The 14,250-nt window shown below is 44.3% G+C and overlaps 1 protein-coding gene across 1 annotated transcript in view; it reads left to right on the forward strand.

Moving 5' to 3' along the window:
- The first annotated feature begins 202 nt into the window (after positions 1 to 202).
- LOC128590837 (uncharacterized) overlaps positions 203 to 14,250 on the forward strand; it is a 52,792-nt gene continuing 38,744 nt past the window's right edge. Inside the window, 4 exon segments of the mRNA XM_053598288.1 lie at positions 203 to 1,524; positions 1,526 to 3,498; positions 3,501 to 4,201; positions 4,239 to 5,369. Coding sequence (XP_053454263.1) covers positions 203 to 1,524; positions 1,526 to 3,498; positions 3,501 to 4,201; positions 4,239 to 5,369 — 5,127 coding nt within the window.

A 14,250-nucleotide genomic window follows, 5' to 3' on the forward strand; every position in this document is an offset into this window, starting at 1 on the left:
AACTGAGGAGAACCAGGGACACCTGGTTGTCTCCTGCTGTAAGGGCACTGGTCGAGTCTGGTTGTTCGATCAAAAATTACAGGAAACGCGCCCGTCTGATTCTGTTATAGGCTTGTGAAGGACCAAGTGTGGTAGGTGGGTCCTTGTACCTGTAATATTTCTGTTATTTCTGTTATTTGTGTTTCTGATATATCCACTGACAATGGGACAGACTGTGACAACCCCTCTGAGTTTAACTCTAGATCATTGGACTGAAGTGAAGAGAAGAGGTCGTGATCTGTCAGTAGAGGTTAAAAAAGGCCCATGGCAGACTTTCTGCTCCTCGGAGTGGCCTACTTTTAACGTCGGCTGGCCCTCAGGAGGAACCTTTGACTTATCTCTTATTTTTGCTATTAAAGAGATTGTTTTTCAGAGAGGACCGGGAGCCCATCCGGATCAACAACCTTACATCATAGTCTGGCAGGACCTGGTGCAGAATCTGCCCCCCTGGGTTCAGCCGTGGACTGCCACATCCAGACCCCCGTCTAATCCTCAGGTGCTCGCTGTCCAATCTTCCGGTCCCAGAAAAGGGGGCGACAGTTTGGACCCCCCTAAGAAGATCTACCCGGAAATCCAGACCGATCATCTTCTCCTCGACCCTCCACCCCCTCCTCCCCCATACCCTCCCGCCTTGGTTCCTGTCGGGGGGCAGGGAGGACCAGCATCGCCGGATCCGGTGATTGCCCCCTCTGCACTCCCGGGGGAACCTTCACTGGGGCCCGCGCAAGGTACTAGGAGTCACCGCCGGGGAGGAGTGTCTCCCGACACTACTGTTGCCCTACCCCTGAGGGCATACGGCCCCCCGCTGGTGGCAACAGATGAGGGACCACCTCCTCTCCAGCCCCTCCAGTACTGGCCATTTTCTTCCGCAGACCTGTATAACTGGAAAACTAATCACCCCCCTTTTTCAGAAGACCCCCAACGCCTGACTGGGCTGGTAGAGTCCCTGATGTTCTCTCATCAGCCCACATGGGATGACTGCCAGCAGCTCATACAGACTCTCTTCACTACTGAAGAGAGGGAGAGTATTTTACTAGAAGCTAGGAAGAATGTACTCGCGGCGGACGGGCGTCCTACCCACCTCCCCAACATCATCGAGGCTGCCTTTCCCCTCTCCAGACCAGACTGGGATTTCAACACGGCAGAAGTTAGGGAGCGACTGTCAGTCTATCGCCAGGCTCTAGTGGCTGGCCTCCGTGGGGCGGCAAGACGCCCCACTAATTTGGCTAAGGTAAGAGAAGTAATACAGGGGGCCACGGAACCCCCTTCCGTGTTTCTTGAGTGTCTAATGGAAGCTTTTAGGCGCTACACCCCATTTGACCCTGCCTCTGAAGGACAGAGGGCTTCCGTGGCTATGACTTTCATAGGGCAGTCAGCTGTAGACATTAAAAGAAAGCTGCAGAGGATTGAAGGATTGCAGGACTATACCTTGCAGGATTTAGTTAAGGAAGCTGAGAAAGTATACCATAAAAGAGAAACTGAGGAAGAGAAAGGAGAAAGAGAGAGAAGAAAGGGAAAATAAGAGAGACCGAAGACAGGAGAAAAACTTAACATGGATTTTGGCCGCAGTAGTAGGGGAGAAGAGCCAGGAACAGACCCAAGGTAGAACTAAGAAGTCAGGTAGTCTGAGCAACCGCATCCCGTTAGATAAGGATCAATGTGCCTACTGTAAGGAAAAGGGGCACTGGGCCAGGGAATGTCCTAAAGAAAAAAAGAAAGAACTCTCCAAGAAAGTACTGGCCTTAGAGGAAGAAGAAGATTAGTGGGGATGGGGCTCGGAACCCCTCCCCGAGCCTAGGGTAATACTTAAGGTGGAGGGGAAGCCAGTTGAGTTCCTTGTAGACACCGGAGCTCAACACTCAGTCCTACTTGAACCATCAGGACCCATCTCCAAGAAAAAATCCTGGGTTGTAGGGGCCACAGGGCATCAGCAGTACTCATGGAATACCCGAAGATCAGTGGATCTGGGAGTGGGACGGGTAACCCACTCATTCTTAATTATCCCTGAGTGCCCTGCGCCCCTCCTCGGGAAAGATTTACTCACCAAAATGGAAGCCCAAATCACTTTTACTCCTGATGGCCCAGAGGTAACCCAAAATAAGAGGGTAACAGCCCTGACCATGCGTTTAGAGGATGAACATAGACTCTTTGAAAAGCAGCGGGAGAAAGGGACTAGTCTCGTAAATGACTGGCTAGAAAAATATCCCGGGGCATGGGCCGAAACTGCTGGAATGGGACTGGCCGCAGAAAGGCCGCCTATAGTCATAGAACTCAAAGCTACTTCCACTCCTGTGGCAGTGCGCCAATATCCTATGACTAAGGAAGCTCGGGAAGGAATTAAGCCTCACATTCAGCGTCTCCTACAGCTGGGCATACTAGTAAAATGCCAGTCACCATGGAACACGCCCTTATTACCCGTCAAGAAACCCGGCACAGGAGACTATCGCCCTGTGCAGGACTTAAGAGAAGTAAACAAGCAGGTGCAAGACATCCACCCCACCGTGCCTAACCCTTATAATCTGTTAAGCTCTCTCCCTCCAAACCATATCTGGTACACTGTCCTGGATTTAAAGGACGCCTTCTTCTGCCTCCGACTACACTCCTCTAGCCAGAACATCTTCGCATTTGAATGGAGAGACCCGGACTCTGGAACAACGGGGCAATTGACATGGACCCGACTTCCACAGGGGTTTAAGAACTCCCCAACCATCTTTGATGAAGCCCTCCACCAAGACCTAGCTCACTTTCGCGCCAGCCACCCTCAGGTAACGCTCCTACAATATGTAGATGACTTACTACTAGCTGGAACAACAAAAGAAGAGTGCTATCGGGGCACAGAACTGTTGCTAGAAGAACTAGCCCACTTAGGATATCGAGCCTCTGCTAAAAAAGCCCAGATCTGCCAGAAAGAGGTAACGTACCTGGGTTACACCTTAAGAGGAGGGCAGAGATGGTTAACAGAAGCCAGGAAGCATACTGTGACTCAGATTCCAGTTCCCCGCTCGCCCCGCCAGGTGCGAGAATTCTTAGGAACTGCAGGGTTCTGCCGCTTATGGATACCGGGGTTTGCTACTCTGGCAGCTCCCCTCTACCCTTTGACCAAGGAAGGCACTCCCTTCGAGTGGGGTGCCAGCCAACAGCGGGCCTTTGACAACATTAAAAAGGCATTATTATCAGCCCCGGCCCTGGCTCTACCAGATGTAACAAAGCCCTTTGTCCTATACGTAGATGAGAAGAGAGGAGTGGCCCGAGGGGTGCTGATGCAGCCTTTAGGGCCATGGAAAAGACCGGTAGCATACCTCTCCAAGAAATTGGACCCCGCCGCTGGTGGTTGGCCAGCCTGTCTGAGGTCTGCGGCGGCAGTAGCGGTACTGGTAAAAGATGCAGACAAATTGACTATGGGGCAGAAGTTGACAGTCATTGCCCCCCATGCTTTAGAAAGCATCATCAGACAGCCCCCGACCGGTGGCTGTCTAATGCCCGCATGACACATTACCAGAGTCTCCTATTAAACGGAGACAGAGTCCAGTTTGGACCGCCTGTCATCCTCAACCCAGCTACCCTATTACCTGATACCTCTGTCCAGAAAGATGTATTACACACATGCCAAGAAGTACTGGCTGAGGAAACTGGAACTCGGAAGGACCTCTGTGATCAGCCCCTGCCGGATGCCCAGCTGACCTGGTTCACTGATGGGAGCAGCTCCATAATAGAAGGTAAAAGGGTGGCCGGGGCGGCGGTAGTGGACGATAAGCAGACCATCTGGGCAAGTAGTCTGCCTGAAGGGACGTCGGCCCAGAAGGCCGAGCTGGTCGCCTTGACCCAGGCCTTACGTTTGGCAGAAGGGAAAAAAGTTAACATATACACTGATAGCAGGTATGCTTTTGCTACGGCCCATGTTCATGGGGCCATTTACAGGCAGCAAGGACTGCTGACTTCAGCAGGAAAAGAAATTAAACACAAAGAAGAAATCCTAAGTCTACTGGAGGCTGTTCACCTTCCTAAGAAAGTGGCCATTATCCACTGCCCTGGGCATCAGAAAGGGGGGTCCAGAGTTGCCGAGGGAAACCAAAGAGCCAACCGAGAAGCTGAGCTAGCAGCTCAAAGGCTCAACATCCTGCCGCTATATGAAAACACTTTAAGGCCTAGCCTTAAAGAAATAGCACCCCCCCCTTGTCAAACACTTTAAATATTCGGAGCGGGATCTCGAGAAAATGAACAGATTAGGCCTCCACTTAGAATCCCCAGAGGGGATCCGAGAAACTCCAGAAAGAAAAATCATCCTCCCTGAAGAGCAGGCGATCACCTTTCTCAGACAACTTCATAAATTAACTCATTTGGGCCCCAAGCATCTAAGAACTATTGTTCAGTCCTCCCCATACTATATTATGGAATTAAGTAAACTCGTTGACGCAGCTGCAAAAGAGTGCAGACCTTGCCAATTAGTAAACACCCAGCCTAGCACATTACCTCAGGGAAGACGACTCCGAGGAGATCGTCCTGGGAGCTACTGGGAAACAGATTTTACAGAGATTAAGCCGGCCAAATACGGATACAAGTACTTGCTGGTGTTCATAGATACTTTCTCAGGATGGGTCGAAGCTTTTCCTACAAAAAGGGAGACTGCTCAAGTTGTAGCCAAAATAATATTAGAAGAAATTTTTCCAAGATTTGGGCTACCCAAGGTAATCGGATCCGACAACGGTCCCACTTTTGTTGCCCAGGTTAATCAAGGTTTAGCCAAAATCCTGAGGCTTGAGTGGAAATTACATTGCGCTTATCGGCCCCAAAGCTCAGGGCAGGTAGAGAGGATGAATAGAACCCTAAAAGAGGCCATGACTAAATTATCCTTAGAGACTGGCATTACTGACTGGACAGTCTTCCTTCCCTTTGCCCTGTTCCGTGTGCGCAACACCCCTAGCACTCTCAAGCTGACCCCCTTTGAAATCCTATATGGAGCTCACCCCCCGCTTGTTGCCATGCAGCACCTCCCTTCCCCAGAATCTTACTCCTCTCAATCTCTATACACCAGATTAAAAGCCCTTGAAACTGTGCAAAAGGAGGTGTGGAGCTGGCTGATCGAGGCCTACAAACCCGGGGATCTGCAAATACCTCACCAGTTCCAGGTTGGAGATTCGGTGTACATCTGGCGCCACTGGACAGCCAACCTTGAACCACGGTGGAAAGGACCATACCTAGTGCTGCTCACAACCCCGACAGCAATAAAAGTCGATGGCATCGCAGCCTGGATCCACTCATCTCATGTCAAACCAGCACCGCCGCCAGACTCCGGGTGGAAAGTGGAAAAGACAGACAACCCCCTCAAGCTCCGCATTCGCCGCAGTAGCCCTGCTCCTGCTGATACAACTCCCGGTGATAAGTAGCTCCGGTCCCAACCCCCATGCCCCCAGAGGTTAACCTGGCAGGTTCTCTCTCAGACTGGTGATGTAGTATGGAGTACTACAAAAGAAGACCCTCCTTGGACCTGGTGGCCGTCCCTCACCCCAGATATTTGCGCCTTAATAGCAGGGCTAGATAATTGGAATATCTCCGATGAGACCTTTAAAGAGGTTCCATCAAGCCTTGATCACCATTTAACAAAGCGCTCTCTTACCCAAGGCTCCACATCCCAAGGCCAGTACGTTGCAGATGCCCTGGCTGTGGCAACTTGCCCGCCCAGCGCCGGATGCGACAAACGGAGTTCTATATCTGTCCCCGGGACGGGAGAATGAAAAGCCAAGCCAACAGATGTGTGGGGGTAGAAAATTTCTATTGTAAACAATGGGGATGTGAGACGACTGGGCAGGCCTTCTGGCACCCCTTCTCCTCTTGGGACTTAATAACCGTAAAGAGGAGCAGTACCAGAGCAGGGTCAAACCCCCTAAATATTTCCTTCACGGAGAGGGGGAAACAAGCCCGAGATTGGATAAAAGGAAGAACATGGGGATTCCGTTTCTATATGTCAGGGTGGGATAAAGGATTTACCTTCTTCATCAAATTAAAAATAGAGACCCCCGTCGCTGTCCAGATAGGACCCAACATCGTACTCTCAGGACAGCAGCCGCCAGCTAGGCTGCCTATTTCTCCCCGTATGCCCCAGACTCTGGGGAGCACCCAATTTACTGAAGCCAGCACAGCCCCATCGCCTGCGAAACTGTCTCCCCAGGTAACATCCCCGGAGACTCCAAGCACCGGGCAGAGACTTCTTAACTTAATACAGGGGGCTTTCAATGTCCTCAATACTTCCAACCCTAATCTTACCGAATCTTGCTGGTTGTGTCTAGCCTCAGGCCCGCCCTATTATGAAGGGATCGCCTTCTCAGGTATCTTCCAAAATACCACCTCCCATAATTCCTGTGACTGGGGATCCAAGATCACCCTTACAGCAGTCTCTGGGCGAGGCATTTGCCTAGGCACGATCCCCGAAAATCGCCAGCATCTGTGTAATCAGACCATTAAAAGCCCATCAACCACTATCAATTATTATCTAGTGCCCCCTAAAGGAGGATGGTGGGCTTGCAGCACCGGGCTAACCCCGTGCATTTCCTCATCAGTGTTTAATTCCACTGCAGACTACTGTATCCTCGTACAATTAATACCTAGAGTTATCTATCATGAGGCGAGTTCCTTCGAGGCAGAATTCGATCTCAGACCCCGTAGACAGAAGAGGGAACCAGTCTCTATTACTCTAGCTGTCCTGATGGGTATAGGGGTGGCGGCCGGAGTAGGAACAGGAACGGCTGCGCTTGTCCAGACCCCACAGTATCTCGAAGAACTGAGAGCAGCTGTAGATGAGGACCTAAAAGCCATAGAACAATCAATCACAAAATTAGAAGAGTCACTAACATCCTTATCAGAAGTAGTATTGCAGAATAGACAGGGACTCGATCTCCTGTTCCTAAAAGATGGAGGGTTATGCGCTGCACTAAGAGAAGAATGCTGTTTCTATGTAGATCACTCTGGTATGGTAAAAGACTCCATGTCTAAACTCAGGGAGAGACTAGAAAAAAGACAACGAGATCGGGAGGCCCATCAAGGATGGTTTGAAAGTTGGTACAGCCAATCACCTTGGTTCACCACTCTCGTTTCCAGTTTAATAGGCCCTCTTATTATACTGCTTCTAATTCTTACCTTTGGGCCCTACATTTTCAACCGTATAGTCACCTTCGTCCGGGAGAGAGTGAGTGCTGTACAAGTATTAATGCTCAGACAGCATTACCAGTCTCTCCGCCGGGACGATAGCCATGAGAATGAATACATAGAGCCAGAAGTTCCATGATTAGAACTTCCCAAAAAACAAATGGGGGAATGAAAGAAAATATTACCATGAGAATGTGACCACTTCTCACTCCCTACCATAGGAATGTGACCACCTCTCACTCCCTACCATAGGAATGTGACCTTTTGTAACTGTTCCAGGAGATAGCCCCAGGAGCTGCAGCAAATGTTTACTATTAAGCAAATATTTGACTGTTAGTCTTGTCTTAAGACAGTTGAATAGTGAACCAGAGTTCTTCTTATCTGGTTAGAGCCCCAGCTGTGTCTATTCCCTCTTACTTTATTAGAGCCCCTGGCATGTCTGCTATTCCCGCCTACTTTGTAGTTTTTGCCTTTATAAGCTTGTAAAAAACTGCTGTGCGGGGCTTGACTCCTCGGCTTCTAAAAGAGTTGTGAGTCAAGTCCCAGCATGCTAGAATAAAAATCCTCTTGCGTTTTTGCATCAAGCGACGTCTCTTGCAGTTGATTGGGGTGGTCAGAGCTCCGGGCAGAGTGGGGGGTTCTGCCCCAAGTCTTTCAGTTCTGAGACAACACTATATCTGAATTTTGTTCTACAGGAACAGATGAATATGAAAGTAGCTTGAAGTGGTGCTTTTCAAACTGTAATATTCATACAAATTACCTGGAGATCTTGTTAAAGAGCAAATTCAGATTCAGATGCAGTTTGTCTGGGAGGGGCCTGAGGATCTGCATTTCTAATAAGCTCTTAGCTGATGCACAAGGTCTTGGTCCACAGGGAATACCTTGAGTAGCAAGAGTACAAAGCAGCCTGGCCTGGGAGAAGTGTAATAGGAGCCACATATGCCATTTTAAACTTTCCTCAGCCATATTAACAAAATAACAATTAACAGCCAAAGATAGTATTGGCATTTGACTTTTTATTTAACCTCATACATGCAAAATATTATTATTTCAACATAGAACCAATAGACGAATTATAATGAGCTAGTTTACATTCTTTTTCATATGTTTATCACTATTTGAATATTACAGCTTCCTCAGAAATACCTGATGTATTTAGAGTTCATAAAATTTACCAAGGGAGTGTTAGCAGATGAAGAGGGCCTGGCTGCCAGTATGCAGAGACAGGATAGGTTCGTCAAACATTTGTCAGAAGGCCAGTGATTCTGGAGAACAGTGAGAGTAGCCTCTCCAAGACTGTTCTGTTCTTCCATTTCCAAAAATCACAGTTCTATACATAAAGGTTCAAAGCAAAGACCACATTAACTCCTATTTTAAGTAATAGATTCATCAGCCTCACAGTGCATAACTCAGTGAGCTATTACAACATTTCTGATTCAAAAGTGTATTTCCTAAATCAATCCTCCTAAACTATTTAAGATGGGCATCTTTAGGTGGGAAGCTAAATTTAAGTGATAAGAATGAGAGCCAGGAGGAAAAGGTCATGTGGGACTTAAAACCAGACCAGCTGTGTCATATTAGCCCTAGCCTGACTGACTCCATCTTATTCTCACTACATGTGCTTTCTGAAATAGTAGTTTCGTACCTTCGGCTGTTCCAATTGCACTCAAAATTTTCCAGCAACTGAATTGAGGATCAGTTTTTTTTGCAGTTTTTGGCCAGGGCTGGGTTTGAACCCACCACCTCTGGCATATGGGGCTGGCGCCCTACTCCTGTGAGCCACAGTGCCGCCTGAGGATCAGTTTTTTAAATTAAATTTAAATTGATTAAAAAGATAAAATTTAAACTTTGGTATCTATGTCACATTCAAATGCCCAGTTGCCATACATGGCTAGTCCTTGACATAGTGGGTAGCAGAGAGATGTTGGAATAGGATAGTTTCTGGCACGTTTCACAAAACAACATCCAATTTCTGTTTCAGTGAATATTGTTTATCCTTCTAATATGTGCCAGATATTTTGCTGAGGGCCTCGGTTTTATAATCTAAAGCAGTAAAACTTAATTTCAAGAATATAAAATTGTCTTCTAACTCCAAGAGCAAGGAATTCAACTGGGGCTCAATGGTTGGAACGTAAACATGTAAAACCAGGAGAAAAGACATTTTCTTTTTTTTTTCCTCAGTCTCCTCTTGGAAGGAGCTGCATTTCCCCTTCTGACTCCCTCTAGGAAAACCTTTCTCTCGTCTCTTCATCCCCATCACATGTGAAGGACATTTATCCCCAGTCTCCTCAGGTTGCTGGTTATCTGTGGATTGCCCTTCAGGGCCAGGACCAGCCTTCTTTCCCTGCCCTGCGATGCTGGCGCTGGGGCCTGCAAATCAGATTCATCAGCCTGACTTGCTAAGTGGCACCAGGTTTTGTCTAGAATCTGAAGAGAGAGAGAGGGAAGGGCAGAGGGATGGAAGAGGCAATTTTTAGTTTCTTTTCCTGTCACTTTGACTTTGGCAACAGAGGACAACCATGGATTATTCAAACGTGCTTATAACTATATATGCTCCTAACAAACGTGAGTGCCGCTCAAATGCACCCCTGCTCTTTTGAGAAGGTGTCCTCATGGAGTCCTCTTCAAAAAGAGGAGGCTGTAGGAACTCCTAGACTCTGTTAACACCATCTCTTCACTTTTGTCTGTGGGGAGCTTCAGGGTGAGCTCAGGCTCACTGGTGGTAGTTTCTTTTTCCTCACAAATGGAAGAGTCAGCTGAGCTCTGTATGTGGTATACTATCCATGCTCCCTTGGGGTTTTTGTTCTTTCAGTCTTCCAATACCTAAACAACTATTTTGTTGTATTAAATCCCTGATTTCTCTATTGCCGACTCACCTTGACAGATGCACTTGGTACAGAGAAAAACTCAGTGTAGCTCCTCAATTCTAATTCCAAATAATGGAAGAGAAAATGCCACTCGTTTATATTGCATTGGGCATCCTGTGTTGATTTAATCAGCTACAGCAAAAGAAATAATTTCATGTATTTCCAAACAAATGGTTGCCAGAATCTACCCTCATGATGTTGTGATTTGAGGGAAATGGTTCCTGGAGAGGGAGAAATAATTTTATGTGGAAATATCTCAAAATATTTTTACCTTAAGGATAATCATATAGTCAGAGCTCTATATACATAGCTGTATTAATTAGAAAGTCTTGATTCACTCGATCATCTTTCCAACAATTAATCAAATTATAAATTTAAAAAAAAAGGTGAAGTAACAGAGTGAAAAAGAATAAGGAGAGAGAGTGAAAGAAGAAAAGAAGACCCTAAATCTATAGTCATGGAATCTTGGGAAGAGACATCTTGGGAATTTCAGGTTATATACACACACTTATATACATACCCACACATACATACACACATGTATATACACACACATACATACATACACACATGTACACACACATACACACACACATATATAAAATCCCAAATAAATATAAATCTTTCCATTTTAACATTGAGCTAAGAAATTTTAGAGGTTAACAAAAAATTGCAGTGGAAATTGACCATGCTTAAAATCCCCTGTGTTTTTGCCCAGTTCTTTAATTAAGGACAAGCTATTCAGCTAAGAGAAGTGTCCCTGAGATTAGCTCCTGGCTTGTCCTGGGTTTCCTGGAGCACGTTTTGCAGCATTCTGTGTATTTCCTCACTTGAAGGAAAATAAATTTAACTCATTTAGTGGTTACCACAAACCCAGAATGCATGATTTTATTGTTTCTAAGCCAAAAAAGTAAAACACACACACGTATTTAGAAAAATAAAATCAACACAATAATGCATTAGAGTAATTATGATAGGAGAATGTCATTATATTCCATTAACGTAAGGTAGAACGGAGTCAACAAGTGTGCTTTCTAAGCTTTGGCTACTATCCACATGGGGATGAAAATAAATCAGACATCATAATATTAAAAACAAAGTCACTTTGCTCCTCTGTCATTTCTTATTTAATAAGCCAATATAATTAAACTAGCCGGGGTAAGTAAAGTTACTTAATGTTTTTGAAAGTTTACTGCAACAATTTAAGGGCCAAAATAACATCACATTTATTTTTTCCCTTCCAGCTAGCAGATGTTTAATCACACCAGAGTTGTATATTATTATTTTAAATAGTAGTACATTTAGTTCTTTTTCTTCCTTAACATACAAAATAAGATAAAATCTTTTATGAAATTTTCTTGCAGTTTCCAGACGAATGTGCTGTAGCTCCCATCAGTGTGTGTTTCCTGTCACTCTGGAGGAACTTAGAATAAAACAAAGGTGTGTAAATAGCCAGACAGATGTATATTTGACACTTTGGAAGGCAAACAAGATTTGTTTTGTACAGTTCTATTTTCTCTAGGGATTTGAAAACAGTAGAGGAATTTAATTTTGTGGGCCAGTATAAAAGTTTCTAAAATACGTTTTATACAATATATATAAGACAGTCATTGATTCACTGAAATAAGAAAAAGAAATTCACAACCGAATTACCTATGATGCAGTTGTCCATTTTCAGACTCTTATGGCATCAAAGAATGTAAAAACTACCACAATCTTCTATAAACTAACCAAGGACGTTATTCATTCTGTAGAGATGACATGTTTGACAGTTGTTGGTGCTACAAGATCTATGGAAGTATTGTCCACAAGCTTGAGAGCATAAAAAATTGTACAGCAAAGAAGCTGTAAGAGCAAAATGCAATTCTTAACATTGTGTAAAATAAAAGAAAAAGCCATTTTCCTCTGAACTGTTTTTGTTGAATTTTTAGTGAAAAATATGTGAGCCTAAATGTAGTAAAAATGGTTATGGCATATCAGAAGATTCACCATTTGTGAGTTGTACTTGAAAGTTTAAGTGTTAAAGAAAGTAAGGAATATTTTTGTGGAATTTTCGGTAACACTTCCTAATTAATTACATTGTATCATTTGCTAATACTGCTAGTAAATTCAGTTTTTCAGGACACATTATTTAAGATATTTTCTTAGAAACCTTAAATAAAATATGTGTTTAGAACTATGAGAGTTAGTAGATAAAGGGCAAGGAACAGATGAAATCATTTTCAAAGTTTAAAATTTGAGTTTTAAAATAGTACAGTAAATAAGATGCTTACAGAAGACTGTCACACATGAGGGATTTGATCCCAGATTCAAGAATTCTGAACCTGGGTCATAATAATGCAGATTTTCCTTTAACAGATGGTAGAACCTATGAGCCTGTACTGGATTTTGTTTTCTCCCCGTGCCTCCAATGATGAGCAAGAGCACGAGGCTGGCTTTAGTTATTTAGTTATTTATAACATTTGGGCTTGCTGTCAATAGAGGTGACAACTGTAAAGATGAATTATTTTTCCTTACAGATAAAGACTCTGTAAACCTTCAAGCTTATTTCTGTAATTTACTGCAAGAACCTGCATTATCCTGTGAGAGGCTTTTATTTTTGGTAGCCAGTTGTGGGCATAATGAGAGTTTCATTGTATTTCACCATAGTAATTACACACATATATGTAACATCTACTCTCGAAGTTTTGTAATTGGCCATTCTACACTTTTGGGGGGTGTAAGTTTGTGACAAGAACCAAGTGTCGCAGTAATCAGACATCTAAGGATTTTAAGGACACTGTCATGACAGAATGTGTATTTTAGGCCAGGTGTGGCAGCTCGTGGCTGTAATACTAGCGTTTTGGGAGGCTGAGCCAAGAGGGTGCTTGAAGTTAGGTGTTTTAGACCAACCTCTGAGCCAAGAGATTGAAGTTAGGTGTTTTAGACCAACCTGAGCAACATAGCACGACCCACATCTTTACCACACTCCTCAAAAAAACAATTAGGTGGTGGTGGCAGTGTGTACCTGTAGTGCCAGTTTCTTGGGAGGACTGCAGGAGCCCAGGAGTGGGAGGTTGCATTAAGCTATGATAACACCACTTTACTTTAGTCCAGGAAACAGACTGAGACGTTGTCTCAGAAAAAAGTATATTTTATAGAACATCACTGATTCATAAGCAGGAAAATGAACTCAAAAAGGAAAAGAGAATTACATTTAAGAAGGCAGACTTCAAAAACTTCAGGAAAGACAGTAATATTGCCCTAATTTTATTTATCTATTACACTACATAAATCATTTCTTTTTTTTTTTTGCAGTTTTTTGGCCAGGGCTGGGTTTGAGCCCGCCACCTCCAGCATATGGGGCCGGTACCCTACTCCTTTGAGCCACAGGCGCCACCCTACACTACATAAATCATTTCTGCAAGTAAAAATGGACAACTTTTTAAGAATAAAGCAAATTATAGAATAATGCCTTACGTAATGCATACAATATCCTTATGCTTAAAAACAAACAAACAAGAAAAACACGTAGCACTTCTGTTGTTCCATATCTCTATCATTCAGAGTTCCTAAATATGGGTATCATTTGGTTGATGATATTGCACATTATTTTTGTGGCGCGTTCCGTGGAGTGTACACATATCTAATAATGACAAGAGGCCAAGAGAATGTCACTTTCTCTTTTAATCCATTGGCTTCAACGTGACACAAACACACACAGGGAAACCCACATGTGCGCCTCACTCATCTGCAGTATCTTTCTTCTCCAGGATAGAAAATGCATTGTGGACCACCCAATTATCTTTTATTTTTATTTATAAATATTAGTTGTCTATTCTTTGATACTTTGAGAAAAAAATAATAATAAGTTAATTGATGACTCCATATTGAAACTCAGAGTCAAAGCAATCTATAATAGACATACTCTTATTTGACAATGTGAATGTTACTTTCTTTGCATTACTATTATTATTATTGCTTAATACTTCGTTGCAGCAATCGTCTGATTTCTTTTCTGAATGTATTTGTCTTCGTTCGTTCTTTGCGAGGTTTTTATTTCTGGTCCCTATCTTACACATTGTTATTGTTGTTAAATTTTGAGACTTTTAAATTTTGTGAATGCAAAAAGTGGAAGCCTAATGGGGCGGCACCTGTGGCTCAAAGGAGTAGGGACCCGGCCCCATATGCGGAGGTGGCGGGTTCAAACCCAGCCCAGCCAAAA

The sequence above is a fragment of the Nycticebus coucang genome, chromosome 1, assembly GCF_027406575.1.
Source record: "Nycticebus coucang isolate mNycCou1 chromosome 1, mNycCou1.pri, whole genome shotgun sequence".
In the NCBI taxonomy this organism is placed as follows: domain Eukaryota; kingdom Metazoa; phylum Chordata; class Mammalia; order Primates; family Lorisidae; genus Nycticebus; species Nycticebus coucang.